The 23,551-nt window shown below is 40.0% G+C and overlaps 1 protein-coding gene across 1 annotated transcript in view; it reads right to left on the bottom strand.

Annotated features, from left to right (window-relative positions):
- The window catches only part of LAMA1 (laminin subunit alpha 1), a 149,815-nt gene that overhangs the window by 88,844 nt on the left and 37,420 nt on the right, over window positions 1-23,551 (bottom strand). Inside the window, exons 4-9 of the mRNA XM_036874290.1 lie at window positions 8,366-8,608; window positions 7,193-7,372; window positions 4,566-4,655; window positions 3,209-3,326; window positions 2,133-2,311; window positions 1,364-1,469 (exon numbers count right to left, since the gene is read on the bottom strand). Of these exons, the coding sequence (XP_036730185.1) occupies window positions 1,364-1,469; window positions 2,133-2,311; window positions 3,209-3,326; window positions 4,566-4,655; window positions 7,193-7,372; window positions 8,366-8,608 (916 nt within the window). The remainder of the gene's footprint in view (window positions 1-1,363; window positions 1,470-2,132; window positions 2,312-3,208; window positions 3,327-4,565; window positions 4,656-7,192; window positions 7,373-8,365; window positions 8,609-23,551) is intronic.

Below are 23,551 nucleotides of genomic sequence, written 5' to 3'. Positions count from 1 at the left end.
GGACTGAAGTACTGACATGTGCTACATGGATGAACCTTGAAAACATTATGCTCAGCGAAAGAAGCCAGTCACTAAAGACCACATACTGTATGGTTCTATTTATATGAAATGGCCAGAATAAGCAAATCTCTAGAGAAAAATTAGATCAGTGGCTGTCTAGAGCTTGGAGTTGGGGCAAAGGGATGGAGGAAAACAGGCAACAACTGCCAATGGGTAAGGGGTTTCTTTATGGGGAGATGAAAATGTACCAATATTGGACTGTGGTGATGGCTGCACCCATGAATATGCCGAAACACAACGAACTGTACACTTGAAATGGGTGTACCGTACGGCAGTCAATCATATCACAAAATCAAGCTTTTTTTTTTTTTAAAGCACAGAAGCCAGTGGTGGAAGGCAATGAGCACTGTCTTTGCTTCTAATGCCAGCTTTGAAAGCTGTGTACTCTTGGCCAAGTTTCTTACGTATTCTGATCTACAGTTTCCTTGCCTATAAATTGGGTAAAATAATTTTTATTTGCTACGATTTAAAGTTGAAATGATATATATTCTAAAGTGAACCCAATCAAGGGTGATTGTCATCGTCATCAGCATCTCATCACGAGTGGCGGGTAAGAATCAACTCCCTGCTGCAATTTACCCTCCCCCCTGTCAGCAGGGCCCGCAGAGGCACATCCCTCCCTGATGATCAATATCCATTTTCACTGCTAGTGACGGACCACTGGAGGGGGTCACAGGGGTCTCTGGACAGATGTAACCTCTTCCGGAGACTCTGGTATTTGCAAGTCCATTTGCCAGTTTTTGAAATGGAAAGAACACTGACATTTACAAAGTTAACTGGGGGATTTGCTTGCTTTGTGGGAGGATGTATGCTAAAGGCTCTGCATGTCTTCTGAGCGCTAAATAGAGTGATTGCTATTTACTGTTCCACGTATGACTTGAAACCGAGTCTTATTTCTTCTTTCGTCAAATGCTAACTAACCTCTCAAATGTCATTTCATCGCCCCAACATTGCCATCTCCACCCTCTACCTCCCTCCCATCACGATTCCTAATTTTGCTTTATGCCCAGGGCACTGATTCCTACCTGGCTTTATATTATTTATGTACTTGTTCGTTTAGTGTCTGCTTGTGAGCAGGGACCTTGGTCATCTTGTTTGAGGATATATATGTTCCTAGGTCCTAGAAAACTGCCTGACACCTAGTACGTGCTTAGTAAATATTTGGTGAGCGAAAGAATCAATAGAGAATCATACCACCAAATTATTACACAATGGTAACAGTCTCACTAGGTACAAATCTTACACACACACACACACACACACACAAATCAATTACAAGCACAAAAATGAATCAAGTACTCACCTCTGTGTAAGTCAGAATGAAGGTCATTCTTAATACAGACAGAACTGAGGGACCCCAGAGGGTCACAGTCACAGGGATGACAAGGGTTGTCCTCATAAGGAGACACCTGAAAGGCAGAGGTTGCCCTAGATTATCTCGCTAGAAATAACAGCAATATTAGTATTAACATTGAGAGTAATACCAATGACAAGGTATTGACTTTTTATCCAAGATGTGACTATCACAATGATTCTGTGTACCCAGGGGGTGCAGGTCAAGCCAGAAAAAACGTGCAAACATCTTCTGGACAGTGACAGCAGCTGGCGTCACTAGTAAAGTGTCATCCTTCTTCATTATCACTGCTACCCTTCCCCTCACTCTGCCGTCTCTTGGAGACATGTAGAAGCCTCTCCTATGACTTAGCCACCGTGGGATTCCCGTGACAGCTACATATGGTGTCAACTGAGGAGTGAGCACTTCCTACGGGCAATATACAGCTGCTTTAGTTATTGGCTGACTCTCCACATGGACACTTAGTATCACAAAACTCTGAGATGATGTAGCCAGTAGACCCACAGTTCAAGTTAAGTAACAATGGTGAACATCCTACTCTGAGCAAGAAAACAGGACGGACAGAGCAGGAAATTGATATCTGAAGAACACTACCAGCATATTATAAGAATACAGAAGAAACGCTGCAAAAGGAAATGTCTTCAACACTGAGACTGATGCCTGGCGGCCTGAATGTCTTTTCTACCGCGAAGCTGGGCGACAGTTGAGGCGCTCTTACCCTGTGTGGTCTGTAATACCCATCCACGCAGGTTTCACAGTTGATGCCCATGGTTTTCTGCAGGCAATCGATGCAAACCCCTCCTCCTCTGAACTGTCCGGCAGTATTCAGACTTCTCTTCTGATTCGCCACATTTTCATCATAGTAACAGTCTTTGGCTTTATTGTGGCAATTGCATTCTAGGAGAATATTTTACCATCTCAATTAATACAGATACCGTGTCCTAGATAAAGAAAAGCCTTCCCTCCTTTAGTAAATTTTGATGACTATAAATTAAATTAAAATTATAGAAGAAGTCATTTTAGTAACAATCTTTCAGAGGCGTTGGGGAGTAGCTATCCGAATTATACGTATGCATATCCACTTGATTCATCAACCTGTGTTCTGGGATCATATCTTGCAGAAGCACTTGCTCACTTGTCAATGACAAAGGTGAATCACTGCACCATTGCTTGTGTTAACAAAGGACTTGTAACAAGCAAAATACCACGGGTAGGTAGCTATTTTGATTATGTTACATCCATATAATGGAGTTCAGTGCAATTGTTTTTAAAACAGCATTTCATAGTGTTAATATGGAGATATTCTATTTAAGATATATTGTTAAATATAAAAGTAATGCATAGAATGACATGCATAGCACATCAGGTTCTGTGTACGAACAGTGTGACGTGTAGGAATATATTAACTTATGCTTTACTTGCATAAACATTTCAGGAAGAACCTACCAGGAAATTATAAAAAGTAGGAAGGATGGAGACAGAAATATATAAATATACTTTAATATACTGTAGATATTGGAACCTTGTGAATATATTGCCTATTTAAAATTTAAATCCAAATTTATAAAGAATAAATTAATATATGGGAAGTGGAATCTTAGAGAAATAGCAAATTGATAATCAATGCATTAGGGTCTCAATCCTTTAAATTTTATTAAGGTAGTCTGCCTCTTTGTGAACTACTTGAATATCTAAGAAAACCAGTTATTTACTAATTACAAATGTTAAGTCACCATAAACTGAAGCATATGAAGGGGGAAAACTTTACATCCTTGCAATTCTCAGTGACCTTACCTTCACACGTGTTACCAGAAGAAACAGTGCCAGGCCTCCAGGGCTGCTGATGGTACCCAGGACAACACCGATTGCAGCTGTCACCACACGTGTTATGTTCACACTGACACTGGAATTTCTAGACAGTAAGGAATATAAAATTGCATCTGAAAATTTACCTGTATGTTTTTCTTAATTTTATTTAGGAAGAACCCATCATAGTCAAATACACAGCAAGAGTTTACAATCAAGCAAACCGGCATTTAATTTTTAGAGAAAAAAAATAAACATATGACCTGGTTACAAACAGAAGTGAGAAGGCATAAACTAAAACTAATATATGGCTTAACAAAAAAAAACTTTTCAAAAGAGACACATTGACCTGAAAGGTTTGGAAGCTCCTACTAGTAACTTTCTTGATATTCATCTCTGTTTTTCAGCAATAATAAAAATCCTAGGCTTCCCTGGTGGTGCAGTGGTTAAGAATCCACCTGCCAATGCTGGGGACACAGGTTCGATCCCTGGTCCGGGAAGATCCCACATGCCACGGAGCAACTAAGCCCGTGCGCCACAACTGCTGAGCCTGTGCTCTAGAACCCATGAGCCACAACTACTGAGACCACAAGCCACAACTACTGAGCCCACGTGCCCCAACTACTGAAGCCCATGTGCCTAGAGCCTGTGCTCCGCAACAAGAGAAGCCACCTCAATGAGAAGCCCACGCACCACAAGGAAGAGTAGCCCCTGCTCGCCGCAACTAGAGAAAGCCCGTGTGCAGCAACAAAGACCCAACGCAGCCAAAAATAAATAAACAAAAATTTTAAAAAATAAAAATCCTATTCAGGAGTTAAATTATTACGAAGATTGGGTAAAAATAAGAAGTAACTTCATGTAAGTTTTTAAAAGAAGAGGATGCTATCTTCTTCACTTAATACTTATGCTAAAACGGAATATTTTCACAAAAAAAGAAAGAGGGAGAAGTCAGAAGGAGGAGAATCCTTCTTTTAAAAAGTATAAACATGATTTCTAACTGCACGTGATTTTCACTTGACTATCTTATAGAGAAGAGCCTCAAAATTCAAAAGGCCACTGAATTGCACACTTTAAAACAATTAAAATGGTAAATTTTATGTTACTTTTTTTAACCCCCCTCCAAAAAAAAAATTATGGAAAGAATTTAATTAGAAACATATTCTCCAACCAACACAAAATTAAATTGCTTAAAAAAATTAAACCAGTTAAATTATCTGAAAATCTTTTTTTGTGGCTTGATTTTATAACTTTCAACACATGCCCTGAATAAAAAAGTGCAATGAAAACATTATAGCTACAACTGTTATTTTGAATTTTTAGTAAAATGTGAAATACTATAACTCACCTTTATAGTTTCATCCCATGGGCAGCTACTAGCATGGCCATAACAAATACACATTCCTCCAACAGATATGTCTTTTATTGAATAGTAATACTAAGGAAAAAGAAAGTAACAAGCAAAAATTAAAACCTCTTCTATTTCAGTGAGAAGAAAAAGTTGGCACTCCAACAAATGTCTCAGTTGTTATGGTAATCAAAAACACAGATATACATTTTAAACTATATTTCATGCACAAGTAAATATAAATAAAATATTTATGTTCAATTAATGTAAAATGTTCAAATTAGCTCATCAACAGAAACCAAAGGAGTTTAAAAAGAATTTCTCAACTTGGCTGCATCTTAAACCGAGGCAGTCATATTCAAAAGCCATGTTACTGAAAACCCTAAAAATATTCCTAAATTGAATACAGCCCTATATAAAAAGGAATAACTCATGACCAAGTAGGATTTATCCCATGGGTGCAGAGTTAATTTAACACAAAAAAATCAATAAATGTAATAAATCACCACATTAACAGAATAAAGGAGAAAAATCATATGATCATTTCATTAGATGCACAAAAAGCATTTTACAGAAGGCAACATCATCATTAAAAAAAACTCAGCAAACCAGAAGTAGAAGAGAACTTCTTCAGTCTAATGAAGGCGTGTCTATGGAAAACCTAGAGCTAACAGTGAAAGATTAAGTGCTTTCCTCTTAAAATCTGCTCTTACCATTTCTATTCAACATTCTACGGGAGGTGCCAGGCAGTTCAATAATGCAAGAAAAAATAAGTCAAAAGCAAACAGAGTGCACAGTAAGACTAAACTGTCATTATTTGTAGATGACATGATTATGTACATAGAAAATCTATCAAAAACTACTAGAATATGTGAATTTGGCACTGTCTCAATCAACAAAAATGAATTGTACTTCTGTATACTAGCAATGAACAAATGGAAAATAAATGATAGAAAGAAAACTATTAACACTAATATTCAAAAACATGAAATACTTAAAAATAAACTGAACAAAAGATGGACAAATAAACAAATAATAGATCATTGCCAAGAGGAACTTAAGAAGACAGAGCTAAGTGGGGAGGTATAGCACATTCATGGGCTAGATGATCCAATATTGTCAAAATGTCTTCCAAAATTCCTCCTAAATTGATCTACAGAATCAATGGAATCCCAATGAAAGTCTTAGCAGGATTTCTTTCTTCCTGTCTTTCTTTCTTTCTCCTTTCTTTCTTTCTTTCCTTCTTTCTTTTTGGTATTAACTGACAAACTGATTCTAAAACTTATAAGGAAACACAATGAACTTGGAACAGCCTAACCAATCTTGAAAAAGGACTGAGTTGGACTATTATGGTACCTGACTTCAAGATTTACTGCAGTAATCAAGAAAGACTGTTATTGGCATAAGGATAGACAAATAGATCATTGGGACAGTATAGAGTCCAGAAATGCACCCACAATAATAAGGTCAAGTAATTTTCAACAGGGCACCAAAACAATTTAAAGGGAGAAAGGAAAGTATTTTCAACACATGGTGCTGGAACAATTGTATATACACGTCGGGAAAAAAGAACCTTCGCCTCTACCTCACACCAAATACAAAAATTAACAAGAAAAGGATAATAGATGTGAAAGCTGAAACTATAAAACTATTACAAGAAAGCATTGGAAAATATTTTTGTAAACTTGCGATAAGCAAATATTTTTCAGAGAGGAATAGAAAGCACTAACTATAAAAGAAAAACGATAAACTGGACTTTCTCGAAATTAAACCATCTACTCCTCAGAAGTCATAGTTAGGAAAGTGGATAAGCAAGAGACAAGCCAGGGCAGAGAGAAGGGATTTGCAGTATAGACACATTCGACAAAGGACTTCTACACATCATATATAGAGATCTTTTATAACTCAGGAATAAGGAGACAGATAACCCAATTTAAAAATGGATAGAAATGTCATCAGATACAAATAAGTACATGCTCAACATCAGTCATCAGGGAAATACAAATTAATTACCCCGAGGAGATGCCACCACATGCACATCAGCACGGCTGAGGTGGCAGTGACCGACGCCCCAGTGTGTGAAAGTGTGCAGTGTACCCAGAGCCCTCACACACTGCTGGTCTGTAAAACGACACAGCTGCTTTTGATAAGGCTTAGAAAATTCCTAAAAATTAAACACATAGCTATCCTGTAACTCAGTAAATCCCACTCCTACTTTATCCAAGGGATTTGGAAATGTTTGTCGCCACAAGCCTTATACGTTTACTATACACTGAAAATATGTACGTTTTCCTGGATGTAGCTTATATCTCAAACTTTAAAATTTTCTTTTAAGTGGGAAAAAAACCCCCAGCCATTCTCACTTGCTTGATCAGATGTAGAGCCAGATTAGAACGTGAAGAAATGACCACTGCATCTGCTGCATGATGGCGCTATGGGATGGGTGGGGACAGGGGGACCTGAGGGCACCACGTCAGAACCATAACCTCGTTTAAAGGTGGCATTTTTAACAAAGCATAACTAACGATCTTCAACAAAAATAAGAAAAAAGGCCAACCTGGGAGGAAAAGTCTATTTCCCTGAAACAACATAAACTTTTCAGTGGTCAGGAGCCCTGTCACACTCACTCGTCTTGTGACAATAGGGTCAAGGTCTCTAGGGTCCCGGTGGCTGAGGGTCATAAGATCGGCATTGAGGGTTCGAATGCGCTGCAAGCGCAGGCGGATGTATCGTGCAGAAGTAAATTCCAACAACTTGGGTGAAAGATCATCAGAGCTTGGTCTGCCATTGATTAGCGATGTATGAATCTAGAGATAAAGACATCAAAATAAACAAATATCAATTTTAAGCATGCAAAAAAATAGCCCTGATTGTTTACATTCAGGACATAATCTTTACAGATACTATCTAAAATCAAACCAAACAACGGGGTTCTTACAGAAATCTGTCTGATATTCATTGACACTTGTGAACAGCATGATCACAACCCAAGTTCAGTTTACTGAAGTTATTTGTTCCAGTGTCTCAGAGATTGCGGGAAACTTTTAAACAGGACCACTTCTCCCAGTGAGGTGAGGGCGTTTTAACATGTATCCACAGGCTTCTCTGAAACAGATTCTAAATGTCATGAACAGACTGGGGAGAGTGGGGGGAAGTGCCAGAAAGCTCTGTAACTCCCATTTTCTCATCTCTGCTCTTGAAACAAGGCAGGGCTTGCTGCAGAGTTCCTGCTGTGAAAATCACTTGCAGGGCTTTTGTCGTTTTAGCTCATCAAGGCATGCTACCAAGGCATGGCTTGTTTTTGATTACACTCTGACTTAAGGATGTGTGTGCAGTCCGGGCATGGAGAGCACGGAGCTGGAATAGTTCATGAACCATCTCCAACCCTCAACACCTCCAGGGACAGGGAGAACTTCCCACAGAAAACCGGGAGCTCTATATTTTGGAAGCATTTTCGCTCTCTCTTTAATATTTTAACAAATCTTGCGGCCCTGGTGTCATGAGAAAGATGCTCTGAGAATGATCTGATGGAGTTATTAAATCACAGCAGAGTGAAGGTTGAGGGATCTCCCTGAAGGGAAGAAATCAATAAAGTAAAATGTGTCAGTGGTGGCATTAATCATCAGTAGACACCAGTCAATGGCACCTTAACTACAGCAGCTAGATAGTTAAAGCTCTCTGTGATCTGTACCAGGAGAGCTCTATTTTGAGTGTTTCCTGTTGGCTCTGTGATGGCTAGGTTGTCACTGGAGGTGATACTGATGAAAAACAGACCTCCTGGCCGGCAGGGGGCGCCATACCTCTCCGTGCTCAAGCGGCACCAGCCTGGAGTAATAGGAGGTGCAGATCACTTCGTCATCTGCCCTGTAAGTGGGCGGCCCCCGTCTTGGAGTGATATTGTAATGAGTCAAACATTCCGTGTCACTAACTGCATAGTACTGCCAGGGGCTGAACTCCATGCCATCCAGAGAATGCTCCAAAATCCAGTTTCCAGGCCGAGGGGCATTAGCAGCTTTGATGATGACATAAGCGACTTGAAAGACCTGGAACAAAGACATTGAAAAGTGTCAATCGAAAATCAGCAACAAGTGCTCAAAAACCAAAGTGCCTCTTGAGAGCATTGCCACCTGATGATGGCGAATGTCGCTCACTGCTCTTGAGGCTAACTGCTCATAAGTGTTAATCAGAAATGTATCTTGTAAATGTTTTCCTGGTGGCATCTGTCTTCAAAATAAACTCAAAAAATACTCACAAATAAATTTGTATTATTATTATTATTATTGTTATTATTAACAGTGTTAATATTGACATAAGTGCTTGTTTTCTTGTTTCCAATGTCTTTCTCCATCAGGATTCTGAATGATAATAGTTGTATTATATTTCATTAGTAGTCGTGTTAAATGTATTTCTCATAGAGTGATTTGGAGATAACACATCTGAATATGAGAAAAAAAGTCAGCCCGTTACACACTTATCACGATGGTTAAAATCCAGAACACTGACAACACCAGATGTTGGTGAAGATGTGGAGCAACAGGAACTCTCATTCGTTGCTGGTGGGAATGCAAAATGGTGCAGCCACTTGGGAAGACAGTTTGGTGATCTCTTAAAAAATTAAACAGTCTCACCATACAATCCAGCAATCATACTCCTTGGTATTTACCCAAAGGAGTTGAAAACTTCCATAGGTGAATGGATAAAGGAAGTGTGACACATCCATACAACAGAATATTATTCAGTGATTTAAAAAATGAACTCTTAATCCACAAAAAGACATCGAGTAAACTTAAATGCATATCGCTAAATGAAAGAAGCCAATGTAAAAAGGCTACATACAGGATGATTCCAACTATACTGCCTCTGGGCTTGTTGTTTTTTTATTTTTGGTTTTAAGCTTCTCCCCATCTTAGCCCTCAGCAATTCTAGCAACACAAGAGCCCCTTAAAATTAACCCAGCTGAAGCCACAATATTTCACATTCATTTACTGAATTATTCCCTGCAAAGGACGGTTTTATCTCATTATAATAACTCTGTTCACCTACAAGAAATGTCTCCCAATAAAATTTAGTCTATAAATGATGTAAGTGTGAAATGTTGACTACCCATGTTCACGTGCAATTTTCCTCTAGAACACAATCACTGTTTCTAAAGCACATTAAAAGCAAAATAATGTTCTGAGATTTCAATAATCAGGAAAATCAGGAACTGTGTATCTGTTTTGAAAGCTTGTATCTGGAGCTGAATGTCCAATGTTTAAAAATCTAGAACCATCTTCATCAATTTAAACCACTTTTTTAAAAATTAAAATAATGCAAAGGCTATTTTGTCCTACCATAAACATCTCCAGAACATTCTCCTATGAACATAATTACATTTTTTTCTTATTGGGAGTTTATTTTAAAAAAAAAACCTTTTCCCCAATTTTGTAATTCATATATTCCATAATTTATATTTTTAAAGTCTACTATTTTTTAATATTACTGAAAAACCAAACACTTCTCAGAAATACCTGGCAATTAATCTTACTGTCTCCTCTAGAACTAGTCCTGAAGAACATCAGGGTTTTTTTTAATGCAGCTTGGGGGAGGTTAGTTTCACCTTTGCAAAGTTCCAGCACTGTCCCAGAACACCATGATGGAATCCGGCCTAAGTAGCTTTCCATTTGGTTTTCATACTGATGCCCAAGCTAACTGGAGGGAGGACACCCTCTTCTTCACTCATCACTGTCCAATTGCCTTGCAACTATTTTCACCATAAAAGGAGAAGTCTATGAGCATGTGGACCACTGTGGAATATGTTAAAATAGACTTCACAAATTGCAGGTGCCAAGTGAGATGGCATGATCAAGCAGCCCATTTGAGAGGGATGGAAATCAAGGTCATTGACAAATGGAATGACTGCATTTACCTTCTGTTTCCCAGTTTCACATTTGAAAATGGAAGGAACCAACAGGTTTACCTCCTGTGTGCTAAGAACTTCATGTATATCATCCCATTTAACGCCAAACAACCCCATGAGTTTCAAGCCATTGTGGTTCCCATTTTACATATTTGGAAACTGATGCTTAGAGAGGTTAAAAGACAAACTACTGAGTTGCAGGTCCCAATGAGAAACCAGGGGTCTCACTCCAGAGTCCTTAGCATCCAGTATACACCCCCCCAAATGTCCACACACACTAAGGTCATTGAATTTTCTTTTTGTAACCCCAGAAGAAGACTCCTACATTCACTTGGGCGCTGGGTTCATGTCTAAACAGGCACCGTGGCAATTGTTTCTGTTAACTCTGCAGTTTCTGTTGTGACAGCCCAGGATGTGTGGGGGGGAGGGGATGGAGAGTGTGCAAGGAACAAAAACTAATGCTACGTAGCACTTGCTGTGGCCAAGGACAACGCTAAGTCCTTTATTAGAATTACTAGTCTTCAGACCCTTCCAACTACGTTCTTCTTACGAAATATGTACTGTTACTTCCCCTACTTTACAGATGAGGAAACCGAGGCACAGAAAGGTTACAGAATCTTCCCAGGATCTCACATGTACTAATATGTAAACCACACTTCTACAGATTGCAAAGAAAAAGAATGAAACTCCCAGCTGAGCAGCTGGTGGGTACCAATCTGGTTTTCCAAACCACTGACCTCAACCAGTAGCAATTATTTCAATACCATGTTCTTGTACTTTCATCAAACCCTTGTCAGCTTTTAGACAGACAGCTTAGTCACATGTAACAAAACGTAACCCAGCGGAAGAACAACCATAATGGGAAAACTTCAGGACCATCCCTCCAGGGATCAAGGCCTTCAGCTATGAAGCTGGGCATTGTTCTCACAGTCTCTCACTGGTTCTCTAGGTCCCCAAATTGCAGACCAGGAAACAAGCCAAGAAAGGGACTATGAAATATAAATCTGCAAAAGAGGAAGAGGAAGCTATGAAATATCTAAACGCAATTTGTTTTCACTTAAGTCACGTTATTGGCTGACTTATGTCTCCCCAAAATTCACAGGCTGAAGTCCTAACCCTTAGTACCTCAGAATGTGACTGTATCTGGAGAGAGGGTCTTTAAAGAGATAATCAAGGTCAAATAAGGTCATATGGGTGAGCCCTAATCTCACCTGACTGGTGTCCTTTTAAGAAGAGAAGATTAGGACCCAGACACAGGGGCAACCCAGTGAGGATACAGTGAGAAAATGGCCATCTGCAAGCCAACGGGCAAGGTCTCAGAAGGAATCAACCCTGCCAACACCTTGCTCTTGGACTTCCAGCTTCCAGAACTGTTTGCTAATAAATTTCTGTTGTTTAAGCTCCCACGTTTCGGTATGTGCTACGTCGGCCCTAAGCAAATGAACACAAGCTAGTCTAATTCACCAATTGTGTGTTGACAAACCAGTCTTAACAGCCCCTATAGAAAAAGTAAGGAATTCTCTGTTAATATATAGAATTTTAAACCTTTGCCCAAATGAAATCCGTGATATTTCTGTTGCTGCTTTTTAGCATGGTTGACTAAAGTGCCTTTTCTCTCCATATAAGGTTGGCTGAACACAAAGTGATGATGCAGGGCTTTCACTAAATTCAGAGTCACTGAGGTCTTGCCAAACCTGCAGCTGATACAGCCACTTTCAAATCCACTTTCATCAGGGTTTTCTACCAAGAGGCCTTTGTTAATGATCACTGGAATGCACATAAACAGTGCCACATAAATAAAGCACACATACACCAAACACCGCTTTCTACACAGGAATCCAGACAGGAATTTTCATGTGGGCCTCAACCTTAAATATATTAAAACCACCTCAGGCACAGAGATAAGAAAAATACACAGAGCGTAATTCTCCAATTATCAGGGGCCAGCTTCAGATGTGCTCAGGGAAGCAAAGTGTTTCTTCTCCACAGAAAGCTCAGCTGCATAAGCTGCAGGGGCCCAGATACCACACGGGACCCCTGGCTGGAAATTCTCCACAGGAGCACTTACCTGCCTCCACGGCCATAACGAAACAGTGAATGGAGAATTGTTTTCTCTTACCCGATGGGAATGACCTTTTCACAGGCAAAAGAGATTTAGTTTTAACAGTCAAATTAAACTTTTAAAAAAGAGTTCAGTCTATTTGGTAAATAATATTGCTCAATTATCCCTATAAAAGTGGTGAATCTGTGCTTTGTCAGCGTTATTTCTTAAGACATTATTAGACAATAAGATTCAAAATGATCATTTGAGCTAAGGTTTATTACTCAAGAATAAAGACGTAACTATTTACTAGAAGTCTAATTACGAATGCAGCTATGACTCCCTTCTGGTTTTACAGAGTATGGATCACCGAACTAACTAATCAATTGATAATCATGTGAAGTAGCAACAAACACTCGGCAGAACAAGAGAAGTTTGGGGCTTGGACGTTTACTTGGCACGTAGGATCCGTGGGATACACATTTTAGGTAAATCTCTTGCGGGCAATGATCTTGAAATGTCATTTCTATTCGATTTTAGTGGCTGTTTTACTATTATTGCCTCGTTTTAGGACAAGTATACAAAATTAACAGACAAAAGGAAATAGCTTCTTGAATGAGAAGAGAAGTGTGGAATAAAATAGGTTTCTCTTTAAATTTGCTGCTGTCAATAGAAGTGCGGGATAAACACGTCAGAATCCAGTCTCTTTCCCCCCCTTACTTTTCTTCTTGCTTTTTCCTTTTACTGAGGGCAGGAGGGACTGGCTACTTGTAATGGCAAATTTAGAGCAAGCAGGTTTTTTTCCTGAAAATTCTTAAGCTTCGTGTCTCAGGAAGTCAAGGAAGGCTCACTTTGGAAGCAAGCTCAGATTCTTCAAGTGGACACTGAGGAAAAGCCAGGGTGAGAAAGCTGATGAACAGGAAGGAAGGGCAGAGAGAGGGGCCCATCACAGAAGTAAAGGGGAACCAGGACCAGTTACCTGAAGGTGGGAAAGGGGTATTTAAAACCCCTTCAGAAGGAGTTCTGTTTCTCATCAACTAGAAAAGTTATTTCAAAAAGAGCCCACGATAAGCTGTCCCATGGTCCATGAGCCACTGGTTTCATCTCAGGATGACTAGGGGGATTATCTCAAAGGCTACATGTTGTGCTACATTAAGAATCAAAACTGGAAAGTAGGAGGCTGGTTTCCGTTCCTAGTCTCCATGGATCTTCCTGTAGAATTGCTCCCAAAGTTCAATTTCACCAAGGGTTCTGGGAAGATTTTGCTAGGTTTTGTGGGAGGTGAGTTGGAAGGACCTCAAAAGCACAGTCAGGCAGGTCACCGAATGTCCTTTGTGGGGATCTTCACTGCCTTCCCCCACCTGTAGGTGCCGGGTGACAGCTGAGCCCCAAGAATGAGATAAACCCGCTGCGAAACGCAGTTACCGGCCATTCTAGGACCTGGGAAACGCAAAGAGCGACTTTCCCATCCCCCGACTCCTGACCACCGGTCAGACGGAGCCATCGGTTTCCACCCAGGAACAACATCTCAGCCTTTGAAATTACGTTGGGCTTTTCCCCCAAGTGCAGTGCAGTTTGTTCACGTTGGAACAGAGAGGGCAGTAAATACCGTTCCTTCCTTCCCCTCCCAAAGGTGGAAGGAGGCTCGGGAGTCCATCGTGGAGATGGAAGGAAGTCAGCAACATTCCAGGAGAAAGCAAAGCTGGAGGTGGCGGCCTCGATGGTGGCTGCAGAGGTCAGCCTGACACTCTGCCTCTGGTGGCACAGGCTGAGTGGACACACGCTCGGTGGGTCAGGGACCTGGGCCTCCTGAGAACAGCCTGCCCGGAAGAGAGACAGATGGAGCCCCGGAGTGATGCAGTCAGCTCGTCTCCCAGTTAGAAAAATGACTGCCCCTCTCCTGGGGGGGGGGAGGGCAGGCGGCAGAGATGTTACTGTCAGAGAAGCTCCCCTTCCTCCCCCCACCAGGACACAGGACGCTGGGACCAAGGACGCCCCTAACACCTTTTCACTGGAGAGTCACTCAGTGAACACTGATTGAGCATCTGCTTTGGAACAGGACCGTGGCGGGTGCCACAAAGACAGCGGTGAAGTGGGGGACACGGTCAGGGTGGCCTGGATGCCCTGATGGGGAGACAGAGGCGGGCCCAGTCCCCCGGGAGAAGGACGGAAGGCGGCCAGGGTGTCTGGCGGGGGCCAGCCTAGTCTGGAGAAGGGGTGGTCAGGGAAGGCTTGTCTGGAAAGAGGGGGAGACTGAGTAGGAGATGTCTAGGTAAAGAGAGGGAGGTCAGAGGGACAGGGGGTGGGACCCTGCGGGGCCAGAGCATGGAGCGTGGGACATGGCGGGAGGCCCGGTTGGCTTGAGCGTCAAGACGGGAGGGGACTGGACAGGGCAGGGCTCTTTGCGAAACGTTAAAACTTCTAGACCATTCGAAGACCCTAAACCAGGGAGTTACCAGGTCACCAGGGATGAAAAGATTGGATGCCGGAACTGGATGCTGGTGCTGGGAAATCGTGAGAGCTGGTGGTGCTGACACAGTGAAGACCAAGACTAAAGTAGAGAAAAAAGCCAGTGGGTCTTCAAGAGTTTGCCGAAAGGTCCAGTGTGAGTGAGAAAGAAAACACGGAGGCCCAGCAGGGCTTTCCAGCTTTGGCCAGACCCTCTCTCCACCTCAGGAAGATGGGACAGGTCTCCCCAACATGGCCCCAAAGCCCACACTTTGCCCTTCTTCCCTCAGTCCCAGAGAATGTCTGGCTGAAAACATTTGAAACCTTCTTTTGACTTCCTCTCTTGGTCCTCACGTTGACCTAGGGTGCCCTGTAGGTCCAGCAACGGTTAGCAGCATACAGCCTGACAGCCCTCTTTTCATCCCTCATCGTGAGAAAACAGTTCAATTGCACCTCAGAAAGTAAAACAGGCCCCTAATCATTAAGCCTCACAAATCCAACTGGCGACACCGTCTAGAAGAGCTGTGCAAATCTGCACTTGACTAACTCCATTAAACATTAACCTGTGAGTTATACATTTACAGCCTCTAGACACAATAATTATGTGTTTCTTTCACTAAATCTAGCTGAATCGTTTATAGTTTTAGCCCTAGAGAGATTAGAAAGCATTTTTTGTTTTTGCAAGATTTCACTCAGTACCTGGAACCTTGGTCTACATGCTATTTGAAGATGCTCATCTTTCTTTAGGTACCTCTAACTTCACTGAGCATCTATCATTTGTCAGGCATCAAGCTGACACATCATCACATTTAAAGCTTTTTTTTAAAACGGAATATCTGAACAAAGGTCTTATACAGGAAGGCTTTTGTTTATTTAGAAAAATGTGGTGGGAAGCTAAGTGGCACAGCTGCGTGGAAAACAAGATGGCGGTTCCTCCAGAAAGAAACTTAGAATTATCATGTGATCCAGCAACTCCACTCTGGGTATATACCTACAAGAACTGAAAGCAGGGACTCAACAACAGATATCTGAACAACGATGTCTATTGAAGCATTATTCACGGTAGCCAAAAGATGGAAACAAACCAGATATCTACCACGGATAAATGGCTAAACAAACTCTGGGATACAAGGGAATATTATTCAGCCTTAAAAAGGAATGAAAGTTTGATACCTGCTACAACATAGATAAAGCTGGAGTTATTATGCTAAATGAAGTAAGCCAGACACAAAAGGACAAATACTGCATGATTCCACTTACATGAGTTACCTAGAATAGTCGAATTCATCGAGACCCAAATTAGAATTGTGGAAAACTGGGGCTGGGGAGGGGAGGGAGGACGGGGAGTTACTGTTTAATGGGGACAGAGCTTCAGTATGAGATGATGAAAAAGTTCTAGAGAGGGATGGTGGCGATGATTGCACAATGATGTAAATGCACTTAATGCCAGTGAATTGTACACCTAGAAATGTTTTAAATGGTAAATTTTATGTTATGTATATTTTACCACAAGGAAAAAAAAAAGATGTGAAAATAAGGAGAGAAAAGTGAATGATACAAAGACTCAACTTTTTGTGGAAGATGGAGATTTCTACATTGAACATGACGAGGGACCAACCCTGCAGAAGCCAACCGAGCCATCTGGAGGGCAAGCTGGCAGCTCAGAGGGGATGCGTGAGACCCTGTCTTTCCCGTGACCCTATTTCTGTCGGTTTCTTACTAAGCTCTAGTGAGGCCTGATGACACGTCACAAAATACAAAATTGGAGCCCAAACTGTTAGGGTTTGAGAGTGAAAGGAGACCCCTGAGTGACGTGACTGAAGACCCTCAGCTCAGAGGGCGGCCCCTCCTCCTGGTGAGGTTGACTAAGTGCCCGGCTGACCTCTGGGCAGCCCTACTGCTGGCCTGGCCCTGGAGTCTGGTACGGCATTGTAAATGATCCTAGATGGTGAGCATCTCAACGGAGGCCTAAGAAACAGTTATTTCATGGGCTTTCTTGTGCTTCTAGCACCTGAAGAACAAAGATAAATATCTTCTGATTGTATGCCATAAAATAGAGAAAACAAAATTTTTAATTATAAGACTGACGATTCTCACGGTCACCTAATTAGGGGGGAAAAGGTATTGGACACTATTAAAACAACACTAGATAGGTCCCTTTATGATTTTACTTTTAAAAAGATGATTAAGAATAACTCAAATTTGATTTAAAAAAGCTATTATAGAGGGTGTATATGGAAACTCAATTTTTCTGTAAATCTAAAACGTTGCTATAAAATAAAGTCTATTAATTTAAAAAGACACACAAAACAAAGGAACAGAACTATTTACACATGTTATAATAGTTATCAGTTACTCTAAGAAAGCTTAAACCCCTCCAGTTGGCTGCACAGAAGCTAATAAGTGGTTTTCAGGCTTCACCAAACTTCTCAGGTATGTGGGCTTAGACAGCTGTGGCATCCCAGCTAATTATCTGCAGGTTTTAAATTGATCTCACAGTTTTCCCAGGCTTCATTTCCGGACCTTATGGGGCATGGAGGCCACCAAGCCAGGGCGAGCCGGTGCTCTCCAAGTATCTGTGCAGAAATTTCAAAGGAGCACAGATCTGAATGCATTGGCACAAGCAGGCCCAGTCCCTAAAGAGTTTCCACCTTTGTCACTACTTTGGCAGCTTCATCACCTCCCCAAGGCCAATGCTTACAGAGTCAGACTTCCAGAATTACTCCCCACCCTCCTCCCAAAAAGGTAGTGATTGGTGATGAACAGATCTGAAATTTCTTACAATCCAGAGAATTACAGAAGGAAATTTAATGTTTCCCATGATTCAGGCTTAAAATGATAAATCCAGCTGTGTTCTCTACACCCCACTGCATTATTCACAACAAATATTGTGAATATGGATCTACATGTTATTCCGATTTCTCACATTGTTAAGTGTGAAATAACAAATAGAAAAACACTTTATAAAATGCACAATACAGATGTAAGGTAACACTGTCAGATTTGTAATCACTTTTCCTAAGTCCCTAATAATAGTTATTCTGCTGACAACTAGCACCTCTCAAGATGATGATATTTACACTTCATTCAATATTTTTCTCATTTGTTATGACTTGAAAATTCTGTCCTGCCTCTTACACTGATATTCAAATATCTAAGACTGTCACCACCATTTGACAAAGCATTTGCCTCATCAGAGATTAATAATCATGGCATAATTTACACATGTGAAGGTGATAAACAAGACCAAACAAATATTGTCTAAGCATCTGAACTCAGCCCAATATTCCCAAATACATGTTCAATACAGTGACAAAATGTAAATAAATGAATATATGTTATATCTGAATGAATGAATGAATAATTCCTTGCTATTCAATTAACAGAGAACAAAGAAAGAAAGAGCCTTTTAGTCTCCATGCTGCTGAGAGGTTATGAGACCCACTCTTTCATTCACTGTTAGTGAGTATATAAATTGAACAATATTTTTGAAAAAAAATAAAACAATAAAAATTACATTTCAAAAATGTTTAAGCTCTTTGGGTTTTTTTTGTTTGTTTTTTTTGTTGTTGAGTGAATTTATTGCATGTTTCCTTATATAAGCACCACTCCGCAACATAATAAGCGAATTCAGTAAGCTTTACAGAATTTGTAGAAATTCTCAACATTGGGCCTTTTTTTGTGCTGACCCTTGCTAACATCAAGGGTTTTAACAATAAAATGGAAAACATCTTTAGGGGGTTAATTAATGAAACCTTGGTAAACATCTTTTTTAGTGATTCACCTTAATAAAAGACAATCTCAAGTACTTGAGAAATGTATGGATAACATGTACGTACTCTTGAGTAATTTCCTCAAATAGGTATTAGTCAAGTTTCTCACAGGAGCTGGACAATGGTCCGTTCAAGTCTGGAGTATCTATGCTGCTAAATTAAAATCTTCATGCTTTGGCTATCCAATGCACAGGTGACAAGACTGACGTTGTTTTGGAGGTTAAGAAATTGAATGTAATTTCCTCTGAGGGGACAAAAGATTTCTTCTCCTTAGGAAACAACTTTTAGACTTGTTCAAGAGCTTAAACAAAACTCAGCTGACCAGTTCTGTAAAATGTAGTATTACAGGAATTGCTTTAGTCTGGAAAAAAATGTAAACATAGTTTATTACCAGTTTGTACCTTCACCATAGAAAAACCTTAAAATCATTCTTGTGCAATGTCTGATTTTCAGAGGCATTGTCAGATGGTTGAGTAGTGAGTCTGAAGAGACAAAGCTGGGGCCAGTATATGGAAGGCTGAACTTTATCAGGTATTCAACAGGATCTGCTGAAAATATTTCAGCAGAAAAATGAAAGATGGTTCTTGTGGCAGTGACGTGAGGAATGGCCTAAAGTTGGGGAAGATGAGGTAGCGGATGTGAGGTAATAAAGTCTTTTACTAGAGTGATGGCTACGAATATATTTAAGAAATGAAGGCAACTAATATTCAAACAATTAACAAGACCCAGTAAGAGGCTAGATATAAAGAATGGAGAATCCCTGACTAGAATGGGAGAAAGCACCCACCCCTGAGTAAAAGCTTACTATAAGAGACAAAGCCAAAAGTAGAACTCTGATCTCCTGATTCCCCATCCATTTCTCTTTCCACTGTAGCTGTTGACTGATTTGGAATGTTAAGGATGGTCTGAAAGACCACAAGCTTCAGTAGGCAACCTGATATGGCATAACAAAAACTCAGTTAAATTACTTTGAGGATTTTTTTTTCTTAGACCATGGTTATAATTCTAGCTTTTGTGCTAACTATCTTTAATCTTGGGCAAATCATTTGCCTTTGACACCTCTTATGTTTTTATATGAATTTATTTCTTCTGTTAATATTGCACAGATGTTTTTCTTAATAAATAATTAAGATAATAATAATTAATTAATTTTCTTAATAAATAATTATTGTTTTCCACAATAAATAATTTCTTTGAGGGCAGTAATATGGACTATATGTAGATCTTTTACCATTGATTGTTTATAATACCTAAGAAGTGTCTCTGTGAAATGGTGTCAAATTAATGAATATAAATAGTTGAGGACATCTTGTTAGAAACAACACGAAATGCTAATAAAAACACAAACAGAACCTGAACTGTTCACATTAATTTAGGCTAGTGGGGAAGCTTCCCTACCTTTTATTAGGCCTCTGACTACTTAAAAAGAGTTTCTAGCATTCATAAGTACCTGATAGCCACCGCCATGTTATACTTTATTATGAGAAGAAAATGTCCATTTCACAGGAGAACCATTTCCCCACGCTCTTCTTCATCCTTCCTCCCAAAGATTTCATGTGGCAGCAACAAAGGGCAAGGGGGACCCTGAAAACGACCTTTCCGTTTTTAAGTTAACACAAAGAATGGCTTGGTTTGGCTTCTGTGACTTTCACTGGAGAAAAATGTTGTACACTCTATATGTAAGTTTCCTCAGCTTCTTGTGATTGATAGATAACCTCAGTATTCAGTCCTTACTCCTCTGCAAACTACTTTAGGGCACTTACAGGCAGGCAGGCAGCCCACAGAGGAAGGCTTTTGGATTCGCAGAACTCTCCCTATACAGCACTCGGCGTCAGTATAACCTGAAAGTTCTTGCCCCAGGAACTCTGGCCAGCACACCCTTTTCTGGGGCTCCTTAGTTTATTGGCTCCAGCATAGGTGGGTAAGAGAGCTAAATCAACTGAAGAAAAGCAAAACTGAGGAAGGAAGAGAGGAGAGGTCATAAGGACAAGGGAGCAGAGTCTGTGACTAATAAACACTGAGATGGCTTTTTTATGTGATTTGTAAAATGTCTTTAGAGGCAACTCCTAAAGAAATGTTTCAAAAATATTCTACGTAATACTAGCATCACTATAGTAAGTGCATGGCCTCCCAGGGGTACCATTTTAAAGGATTCTATGAGTTATGATTGTTTTAAAAAATATTAGAGTTTATTTTAAAATTCAATATAAAAAGCACTGCTTAAGTGATGGCTGTGACCCACAAATACAAGGAAATTTGCAGGATGTGTGGGTGGGATGGAAACGCTATTAATTTTATAGTCTAAGAACTAAATTCAGCGCTATGTACTTCTGCACTGGCCACCATTAAAAACTGAGGCTGCTGGACATTTGGTGAGGAAACACAAGATTTTAAGAAAAGTGCAAATGAACAGCATGTGTAATTTCAAAGCAAGCCTGCCTTACAGAATATATGGGTGTTTGGGTGAAGCAGAGTGAATAGCCCATCTCAATTTTAATATACAGAAGCAACACAGTATGAGAGTAACAGAAGTTTTTGTAGCTCAACAGACCTAGTTTACATCCTGGCTTCACCCTTTTGTAGTTGAATAACCCTCTGCAAATTATTTAGCTTCTCTGAGACCCACTTTCCTTACCTGTAAAATGTCTAGTGAAGTGCCTGGCAAACAGAAAATATTCCATAAATACCAGTTCCTCTGTAAGGGTGGTTTTTCCCTTCAAACTGAGGGTCAAAACCCTTTGGTAGATTATGAAATCAATTTAGTAGGTTACAACTAGCATATTTTAAAAACTGAAACAACAAAAAACATCAGAGTACACTGCACATAATGGTAAGTATTGTTCCATAACGCATACGCTGAGTTTTGATATAAATGCATTTTTTACTGTGGATTACAACCAAAAAGTTTCAAAGTCTCTGTTCTACAGAGAAATTCTCAGATTATTATATTAAAAAGGCTTTAGCAGTGCTGCCTTTATCCAAATGAGACTCTGTAAATTTTAAGAACTTAAAGTGTTCCTTACCTTCTAACTTGTTGCAGTAAAAATAAGACATGAATCATAGAGAAGATAAATTAAATCTGGTACTGTAGGGCATTAAATTCAATTTTAAGATTGGTTTCTGTGTTATACTGACTGATTTATACTTCTAAACACTTTATAGTTTATAGGTATATCATTTATAGTTGATTAAACACATCTAGAAATTTCTACAAAAAGTTGGCTATTAGGTTCTATTATGGGGAAATTAGATACAATTTCTAAATAATTTTAAATTATAAAACTTTTAAAAAGGATTGCAACTTGCCTCAGCATGAAGACTGCTAGAGTAATATTCCCATCCTGATGAGTAGTAAAAATCAAAGGCCTATATGAGCACATACAGTGATGTCCCACACTGGCTCAGTAAAAAGGAGAGCTCCCAAAACAAAATGTGAGGGTCAATAACAGACCTCTTTTCTCCTTCAGGTCTTGATGTAAAACCAGCCTGACAGTAGAATGAGTCCCTAGTGCTGTTAAGATGGTGAGCTAGCCAATTTTAGGTTGGCAGAATAGGAATTTTAGGTTGGCTGAAGGGTAGCATACTAGAAATTACAGAATTCAGTGATACAGCTGTATCTTGATATAACTGTATCTTAAATTTATAATTTTAGCTGACCAGGCCAGATTGGCTATTATTAGAACCTATGGGACTGAAATTTAGGAATCTTGTTTTAAATTAGCACCCTGGGCAATTCTGATTCTCATCCTGGTTTGAATGCCCTGTGTTAAAGGGACAGCAAGGATCTGAAAATATAAAAAGATGGAGTTCAAAAGTACTTATCCCAACCTTACAGGTATCCAATATCAAATACTGGATCAGAATCTGACACTCAGAGTACTTCCTTCTTGGTATTATATTAAAGATATGAGTCAGCAGGTAGCAATACTTGATGTTTTCCAGTTATTTAAGAAAAATAAGAAATGGTGTGTTGCTTCATTGGAATTCACTGGTGAGAAGCAAAAAGTATGAAAGAGAAAGGTCTCTTTAGATTAGACATAGAAGTAAAAGGTAGCAATCAATAAAAGTTATTAAGAGTAAACTCAGCAAGAGAGAAGTGATAAACCATTCAACTGCCTGATGAATCCCTTTGGGTCCTGAGCAGAGATCTCATACCTTTTGTGGTGTAGGTGCCCTTTCCTCTGTCCTCAGAAAAGAATAAGGAATAAGGCAAAAGGTGGTTCCTTCCTATTTCAAATGAGTTGAGAGTACAGGATAAGTCTGCCTATAATCTTAAGTTCTTTTTTCCTAAGTTTAAAACTTTTCTGCTATTTGAGATAGACATTGGGTTGGGCTGAGCCATGCTTGCTGTCAATGTCAAGTGTTGAGATTAGCACCACAAATCCTCCACCAGGACTGAGTCTTGGCATCAGGCTTTGTCCATCATCAACCTTGAATGTGAGAAAAGGCAAGCATGAATGCCATTCTTGGGAAGAAACAGCAGCTGTGCAAGGTGAAAGAAATCACAGGAGACAGCAAAGCCTGGGGAAAAGGACGGTAGTAACAGAAGTGAGGTAGAAAGCTGGTTCTTAGCTCCTCCAACTGCCAGCTGAAGAGACTTAGGGTCAAACACTCTCTGCACAGCAAGTACATGAGCCCCTGAAATTGTAAGATGCCCCAAGAAATGATCTGGTGTTCCCCCCTTGCTTATTTTTTAGCTCAAACTCTAACAACGTTGAAAGTATTTGGAGATCGACACCTCTCTTTCTCTCACTTTCTTTTTTACCTAGAGGTTACAGTAGAGGATGAACAGAGATGGCAGCCAATACCAAAAAAACCCAAAATA

This window comes from Balaenoptera musculus, chromosome 14 (genome assembly GCF_009873245.2).
Source record: "Balaenoptera musculus isolate JJ_BM4_2016_0621 chromosome 14, mBalMus1.pri.v3, whole genome shotgun sequence".
Lineage (NCBI taxonomy): Eukaryota > Metazoa > Chordata > Mammalia > Artiodactyla > Balaenopteridae > Balaenoptera > Balaenoptera musculus.
This window is presented reverse-complemented; position numbering and strand designations above follow the sequence as displayed.